The sequence below is a fragment of the Alligator sinensis genome, unplaced genomic scaffold (assembly GCF_000455745.1).
Source record: "Alligator sinensis unplaced genomic scaffold, ASM45574v1 scaffold1112_1, whole genome shotgun sequence".
In the NCBI taxonomy this organism is placed as follows: domain Eukaryota; kingdom Metazoa; phylum Chordata; order Crocodylia; family Alligatoridae; genus Alligator; species Alligator sinensis.
This window is the reverse complement of record NW_005842327.1, coordinates 401,305-410,213: the sequence shown is the minus strand read 5'-3', so window position 1 is coordinate 410,213 and position 8,909 is coordinate 401,305. Positions and strand designations below refer to the sequence as shown.

The 8,909-nt window shown below is 46.8% G+C and overlaps 1 protein-coding gene across 2 annotated transcripts in view; it reads right to left on the bottom strand.

Annotated features, from left to right (window-relative positions):
• RAPGEF5 (Rap guanine nucleotide exchange factor 5) overlaps positions 1-8,909 on the bottom strand; it is a 265,239-nt gene that overhangs the window by 202,065 nt on the left and 54,265 nt on the right. For both annotated transcript variants that reach the window (XM_025210018.1, XM_006028585.3), the window contains exon 5: positions 4,709-4,877. In XM_025210018.1, coding sequence (XP_025065803.1) covers positions 4,709-4,877 — 169 coding nt within the window. The remainder of the gene's footprint in view (positions 1-4,708; positions 4,878-8,909) is intronic.

Genomic DNA, 8,909 nt, shown 5'->3' with positions numbered 1-8,909 from the left:
GTGTCGAAGGCCTTCCTGAAGTCCAGAAAGACTATATCCACCGCGACACCTGCATCCAAGGACTTGGTGACCTGGTCCTAGAAGGCCACCAGGTTGGCTTGACAAGACCTGCCCCTAATGAACCCATGCTGGTTGCCCCTGAGCATAACCTCCCCTGCTGACCCTTCCTGGACACATGCCAAGGTAATTCTTTCGAAAAGCTTCCCCAGGACCGAGGTAAGACTCACAGGCCCATAGTTTCCTGGGCCCTCCTTCCTCCCTTTTTTGAAGATGGAGACCACATTGGCCCTTTTCCAGTCCTACGGCACATCGCCCAAGCGCCATGAGTGCTCGTAGAGCTGTGCCAGAGGTCCCGCAATGACCCCTACTAGTTCCCTCAGCACTCTGGGGTGGAGATCATCAGGACCTGAGGATTTAAATACATCTAGTCCCTCCAGAAGTTTCCTGACAAGGTCCTCATTAACCCTAGGCCTGGGTGTGCCACCCACAGGGCCCTCGGGGGTGCCAGTGGGGGAGATATCCAGGTCCCTCCTCAGAAATATGGAGGCAAAGAAATTGTTGAATATATGTCAGCTTTACCGTCAGGTGAGGTGACCAGATTTCCTAGCATGTCCTGCAGAGGCACCACGTTACCTGGCACCTCTTTTGTCCCCCTATGTATTTGAAAAAGGACTTCTTGTTGTCTTTGATCTGGGTCGCTAGTCCCAGCTCCATTTCCACCTTGGCCTTCCTGACCGCCCCCCTACATTCCCGAGCTACTGAGGTATAGCCCTTTCTTGAGATGGCCTCTCCTTTCCAACGGGTGTACGCCTCCTTTTTTGTTTGGAGACGTTCCCGGATGCTTTTGGTGAGCCATGGGGGCCTTTGCGCCCTCTTGCCCCCTTTGACTCATGCAGGGATTACTTCCCTTTGAGCTTGAAGGATCGTCTCCTTAAGGAAAGGACCACTCCTCCTGGACACTCAACTTCCTCCTGCTCTGGGACCTCAGTGCTTCCCCCACTAGTTTTCTCACCTCGTTAAAGTCTGCCCTCCTGAAGTCGAGGGCTGCTGCCTTCCTGGAGGCTTTTGCCATCTTGCGCTGGATGGTGAAGTCCAGCAGATGATGATCACTATGGCCCAGGTGGTTGAGCACCCGCAGACCCCGTACCAGGTCATCGCCTGTGGCCAGGACCAAATCCAACAAGGCGTCTCCCCTGGTGGGGCTGTGTACCTCCTGGGTTAGATGGAGGTCCTGTATGTCAGTTAAGAACCTGCGTGAGCAGTCAGACCTGGCTGTCTGCTCCTCCCAGCAGATGTCTGGAAAGCTTCGAGCCAGTCCCGCTGCCCTGCCCCACAGCAAGGCAGTGCCTGCTCCCCCAGCCAGTCTCCCCCCAGGCGCTGCAGCTCTCCGGGCTCAGCCGCCCGCGCGCGAGGTCCCAAGGGGGCCGCTTCTCATGTGCTGCTGGGGATGGGAGGAGCCTGGCTGGGTCTGCACCAGCCAGCAGAAGTGGCGGCAGAGCCATGTACCGCTCAGGACGGGACGACGCTGCACCAGTCAGTCCCGAGCGGCACACGGCTCCGCCGCTGCTTCTGCTGGCCGGTGCAGACCTGGCCAGCCTCCTCTCATCCCCAGCAGCACATGGGAAGCTGGCTTCAGCTGCATGCTCCTTTTCCTAGCCAATGCCAACCTGGTTCTGCCCAGGCGGGTCCTGCAGCACCATGTCAACCCAGGCATGCATGCCAGGTCAACCCCTGGAACTTCATTGGTGTCATAGGTCACCTGACATCACTTCCTGATATGATACCACTTCCTGTGACATCTTTGAATGTGGCTCGTTGGGCTACTGGGCGATAAAAAGTTCGTGATCCGGCCCCACATTCAAAAAGGTTGGACACCCCTGAACTAACGCAATGGCTTTTCTGGGCACAAGCTTGACTTGGCGTGGTGGTGCACTGAATTTAAAGTAAAGCACCATTTCTTTTTTTTTCCCACATCTGCAAGCAGCCTATATGAAATGTCCTGTTTCTGCAAAGATTTAAGCACATGAATGTGTCTGATTATATTATAGAAGGGGGAAATTATCTTTTATATAATGCTAATTGAAATTACATGATTACATGTTTTTTTTCCAATTACTGCAATAAGAGCACAAAAAGCAAAGTGAAAAGTTCAAGTGTAACCTCTCCTAACTTCTAAATACTTGCCCATGCAACCCTAGTGTTGGACTGTGGAATTGTTGTATGGGCAAGCATTTACTAATGATGAAATCACCAGCACTAACTGGTCACAACTGTAGGCAGGAGTAGTTTCAATATGTATTTTTCCCCCCAGAAAAGACACATAAGTTAAATCTATGGGCACTTTTGCACATGCTCCAGTGGGGGGGAGAGGGGGGAGTGGGAGGAGGTGCTTTAATTAGAGCTGCTCCAAGAGCAATTCTGACAATCACTGAGATGGGGACAATCACTGAGATGTTTGTAAGCATTTGTCTATAGACTCTATATGCTTGGAGCTGCTCTAATTAAAGTGCTGTTGAATCTTATGTATCAGTGTCCCCGCACTTAAAAATGGTAGCAGGGGTGCTTGAACTAAAGCAGGGCTAAAACAAACTTTAGCTCAAGTGCCCATGCAGCCATTTTAAGCATGGGGACACTGATACACGAGATGCAGGAGGCTGCTGGAGAATGCTTTTGCCATGCTCCAGCAGACTCTATTAACTGAGTCTGCTCCAACACACTGGAATTCCAGCACGTCAGAGCAGCCTCCGCACTTGTGTATAGGCTTCCTACGTGAATGAAGAAAACGATGGCATCCAAACTCTAAGTTTAATGGGACAAATCATTCCTGGTATAAGTCTATCACAGCAAAACTAACTATAGCAGATATCAATCTGTAACTGTAGTCTTACTCAGTTTCTGAAACAGTATGTGTGTAGACTCTCTGAGTATGAGCAAAGAAAAAAAAGGAGTTGGAGAAAGAAAACACTGGTTCATTTATGCTTCACCATCTGTCTGCATCCATCTATCAGCTCTTCCTTGCTCCTACTCCTACCTTTTTTCTCTAATGAGCTTAATTTATAAAGAAAAAAAATAGTGCATATATATAGACAAATGCTTACAAAAATCTCAGGCCAAGTGATTTTTCAGAATTGCTTTTTGCCTTGAAGTAAAACATGGCTTTTTAGTTTATTTAGAGCAAACAGTTAACTTTGGTCAAAACCATGCATAGTATCCATTATTTGTTTAAGAATTATATTTTAGCAGGTTATTATTCACATCAAGCAGTGAAAATTTTGAAATTGGAAAAACCTACTTTCTATTTAATATCATCCTCCCGAGGCTGATACCATTATTCAAAACTCTCTTCCTTCAATATTTATTAAAAAAAGAAACCCTGACAATGTGACATGGAAAGCCTTCTGAAAATAAGTCTTCAGTGACAGTGCTCCCCAAAGAAAACCAACTTCAACTACAATTTGAATAAAGTGAGCAGGAATAAGCCAGAGATGTACATTAATGAATAACCATATAGAACATAAGACAAGTAACAACTTGCATTAGAAATGACAGTTAATACTGAAACAGTAGGACTATAAAAATCTTCCAGTCCATCTTCCTTCCCAGCATTCTTCACACAGAGTACACATCAGAACTTTCTGGTGTATCCATTTGATTCAAAACCTTCAGGAGAATAGGCATGAACCAATGGCCTGAATTTCAAAGATAATAAAGACCACAACTCCCACTAAAAGTCAAAAGGAAAGTCTTACTGCAGATCAGTGAGAGTTGCCCACCCCTGAGGCTGCCTAAAAACCAAACATTTTATTTTGCGAAAATGCTCCCCCCTTGGCATATAGATCTGCTGCATCTATATGCCAAGCAGGGGAGGTCCCTGCTCAACCTGTGTGCATATGGTGCTGTTACCACTGAGGTATAGTCAGTGTGTCCCAGGAATATCTATAAAAAAAACGAACCATTTGAATGGAGAGATCAAGAGAACCCCTGGCAGAACTCTGGAGTATCCTGGTAGGCAAAGGACTTACCTGCAAAAGGTACAAGCCCATGCTGAAGTCCCTGGTCTGAGCATTTTGTTGGAAAAATTCAGGTCAGCTTTCCTAAGCACCTCTACAAAGCAGGCTAATTGTTATACTATCCAAATTTAGAGACCTAAGTTTGAAAGTCAGGGTCCAAAGAAACAGGACCATTCTGCTCATTTCTAATGTTGCTATTAGAAATTTGCTGTATTGAAGATCCTCTTAAAAGTCAAGAAGTAGGAAAAGAAATTTTAGAGAAAAGTATCTCTACCAGCAAAGAGGACAGTTATTACTTGCGTTTCAGTAATAATATTAATTATTTGAAATAAAATATCAAGACTGACACCTCGTTATGATGGGAGCTTTACAGAAACACAGTCCCAACTTCATAAATCTTCTGCTCTAAATAGGCAAGACAGACAAAGAATAAGGAGGAATAAAGAAGCACAAAAGAGTGTAATAACTTTCCTAAAGTCACATGGCAAGTTAAAGTAAGAGCTGGGTGCTCTCTGCATTTGACTGCACTGATTTTCTATAATTCTAATCATGATGCTAAGTATCATGAAACCTATTTATGCTAGAAGGCACCCTAAAATGGGAGTTATTACATTTGTACACAGTTCTGTGCAAAGTCTTTCGTTTTAACCCAGTCATTTACAGAGCATTCCATAAAGTTGAAAAGAGGATATGCTTACAGGTTGCATGCAGTAATCCTGGGTGGAGTAAGGGGCACTAGTTGCAACAAGAGTTTTACACCATTTTGCCATTCTTCATCTCTTTCGAATTCACAGAAAAGGTAGGTACATTCATCAGCTGAGAACTGGTAGAAAGCATATGTGTCTTGAAAACACAGCTCTCTGTCCACTGTTTGGAAAAAAAATGAAATACTTTTTAAACTTTCCTCACAACCATGCGTATGTGTACATGAGTACCTTAATGCTTAGTTTGATGACTAAAGACAAAAAACAAGATTGAAATCTGAAGCAACTACACATTCTAGCTTTTGTTAAATTCATCCAAGCAATGCAGCCAAAAGGGAAAAGACCGAGTTAGTCAAGCATAAAGTAATAAAGGTTAGGTGCTTTAAAGGACAGAAAAGTCAACCTCTGTGGACATCGTTGGAAAAGAGAAATGTCTTTCACCCAGAAGTCCATTTGCACTGCTATTTCATTATTCACCATTTCATTCCCTTTGTTGAGTGGGCTTCTACAGACACAGTTTGACCAAAGAAGGAAAGGATACATGAAAACAAACGGAAGAAAAGTTTTATAAAAAAAAAACAAAAACAAAAAAAACCACACACACACACACACACACAACCTTAAAAAGGACACGGATCAAATAGGATCAGTAATCACCGTCTCTGCACAGTGCACGCTTTGTAAAAGCATTGGGAATTTCACAGCTAACTGCATGGACCTGTACAGCTAAAAAGTGTCATGGGTCTCTAGCTCAGCCTACCCCAAGGGTGGGCAAAATACAGCCTGCAGGCCACATCCAGCCCACCAGGCAATTCCATCTAGCCCTTGATGCCCCTCCATAAACCAAAATAATTATCATAAGAGGTGCGGCTCCGGTTGTTAAGCAACCGCCCCCCCATCCCAGCTTGGCCTGACCCACCCCCAGCCCCAAGGTAGAGAGCGATGGAGACAAGAAACTTCCGCCTGACGGAGGCTTTTGAGTGGTGACTCCATGGCTATTCCCCAGCCCTCCCACCCTGGGGCCAGGGACTCCACTGGGGGAAAGGAGGTTGGGAGCACAGAGAGCTATGCAGTACGGTGCCAGGCCGGGTTGGCCCTGCACACTGCCCCCAATGTAAGGCTGACTCAGGCAGGATTGCCATGGGTCAGGTTAGGCTGATCCCATTTGCTGCTGCCACATGCAGCCAGGGACTGGGGTGGGAGCGCAGGAGCTGCACACTATGGGGCTGGGTGGGGCTGGCCCCACACACTGCCACCATGCTTGGCCAGCAACTGGGGCAGAAGCACTATGGGGCTGGGTGAGGCTGGCCCCGCATGCTGCCATTACCTGTGTCTGGGGACTGGGGTGGGAGTGTGGGGAGCTGTGCGCTATAGGGCCAGGCAGGGCCTCTTGCTGCTAACCCACCATACCCCACACCCTCCACACCCAATATACAGAAGTATTTTGAGCTATTATGTAATCATTTCTATATATAATATGCAGACACGTAAATCAGGAAAAAAATATATTTTTTAAATAAAATAAAGTTATAGATGTTTGGTTTTTTAGTGTACGATTTGATTTTTTTCCAGTTCCAAGATATCAAGCTCCCTCTCCCCCCAAAAGGAGTACTTCCAGAACAAAGGGAGTGACTTCCAGTGACAATGGTCAGGGGTTAGGGGGGACTTGGGGGTGTCAGTCAAGGAGTGGGGCTACCCTTGTGGCCCTCCACAGCTCACCAAAACCCACTAAGCAGCCCACCCCTGGCCTACCATAATCAACATACTGAGACAGTGGTAAAAAGTTCAATGGTAAAAAGAGTCTCTCTCATGAGGAAAATATAGATGGGAACCTTTAACCTGCACTTTTACTAGTAGATAACATAAGCATCAAGTTTCTATAACCTTCTCTACATTTTGTAGAGTGGAGACATTTGGCTGGCACAGATCCCAGAAATAGGCAACAGGAAAAGGAGAGAGGCATGTTCACCCGAAGGGCAAAAGGTATGTTGATTCAGCATGGCTCAGGTGCAAGGCAAAGGGTTGCTACAGTCCACGTAAGCACGTCTTGCTGTGCCCAAGACTTCTGGAGTAAACTCAACCTTAACTTAATCTGAAGTCAACGAGCAGCCCTGGGAAGTTGCCAGAGTTAAATATGGCCCCGGATAGTTAGTTTTTATTTTTTTATGTATATCTATATAGATATATATTTCTGGGGGTGCAGGTGGTTTTTTCTTCGATCCTCCCACTCTCAGGCTACGGGCTGAGGAGGATCCAGGTAGTTAACCAAGGACTGCGGCGCTGGTGTCATCGGGAAGGCTTTGGCTTCCATGACCACAGCCCACTCTTTGGTGAGAGAGGCAGCGAGCTGCTGGGAAGGGATGGCCTCCACCTCTCTCCACTGGGGAGGAGGCTCTTCTCAGCCAGACTGGCTGACCTGCTCCACCAGGCTTTAAAACTAAGCCCGCCGGGTGATAGAGGGACTACCACCACTGCTGGCCTGCTGAGCAACCCTTGCAAAGCTGGCAGACCAAGGCACTTAAGGAAGCCCACCCCTGCCTCAACCCTGAAATGAACTGTAGGCAAGGCAAGGGCCCCCAAGGGGACACTTGCATGCCTATACGCAAATGCCAGGAGCTTGGGGAAAAACAAACAGGAGGAAATTGTCCTCCTGCTAAACGCAAATAACTATGATGTCACTGGGATAATGGAGACCTGGTGGGACTCCACCCATGACTGGGCCACAGGTATAGACAGCTATACCCTGTACAGGAGGGACCGAGTGGAAAAAAGGGGCGGGGGCGTAGCTCTCTCTGTCAAGGAAAACTACACGTCCCTGCAAGCCGACATTGGCACCCATGGTGGACTTGAGACCCTTTGGGTTAAAATCCATAGAGAACACAGCACAGGAGATACTATGGTGGGAGTCTACTACAGACCCCCTACCCAGGGTCAAGATCTTAACCAGGAGTTTGCCAGGGAACTGGCTGAGGCCGCACGCTCCCGGTGTATGGTTGTCATGGGAGACTTTAACTACCCAGACTGTAGTGGGAGGAGCACTCAGCCAAATCTGAGTGGGCACAAAGCTTTCTCTCATGCATGGATGACCTCTATCTGATGCAGGAAGTCTACGGGCCGACAAGAGGTAAAGTGCTGCCCGACCTGGTACTAGCAACCAGGGATGACCTAATCAGCAACCTAATGATTGAAGGGAAGCTGGGTAAGAAAGATTCCTTACCATCCATCGAAGCTGACCTTGTGAAGGAACACTGTGGTGGCTAGAACCAGAGGGGTTACTATCATGAGCAATAAATATATGCTCTTGGAGACATTCAGGCAATTGTCTAAGCAGTTAAGATTAGCTAATGCAAAGCTTGTAAATTTGCAACCTGCAAGTGGAATTTGTCTGTCACAATTTAACCAAAGTGTTGATTCTAACTAACTGTTTGCACTGATCATGGGCCCCAAAAACAAGCAGAACTATAAGATTAGTTGATCTAAAAGCTAGTTTTTTTAAAGGTCAAGCTATAACAAGGTCTAACCACCTAATATTATTAGCACATTCCTAGGAATCAGGTAATGCTAATTTCAAGCCTCAAAGTAATGTGGTATAATTTGCTTATTGGGTGAACCCGAGTTCAGGTGGTAACCTTTCATGATAATTTCTAACACCTTTTGATCCCATAGGGTAACAGCTATAGGGCAAGAGTGCGAGTGGCTCTAAAGCAAACAGATTAGGTAAGATAAGGCATAAAGGAACGTGCATGTCAAGTGACCAGTTAGAAGGACAGGACAGAAGGACCGTTGCTGTACCAAGCCTGAACCCCGGACTCCCAGTGTGAGTAAGGACCGGATCCTGACCAAGGGATCTTCCCGGTGACCCCTCAGACAGCATTGATCAGGGACACCTGACTTCACTGGAACAACTTGGCATGCACCTGGCATAGAGGGACTGCCAATAAGTTGCCAGCCCCACGTGGGAACTCTTTGTCATTCTATCTGTTGTTATCATTCACTATTAGCTCTTTATTACTGTACTATCTGTTTGTCGCATTAACCTTTCTGTTAACTGTTGTATGCCAAGCTATAAGTAAATTTGCCTTTACTTCACTCCCGACTCGCCTCCTCGATCCCAAACCCAGCAGCCTCACGGCTGATACACTCACAGCGCCTAGCCCACCTGTGACACCCCACCCACCCGGCTGGGCAGTTCCCA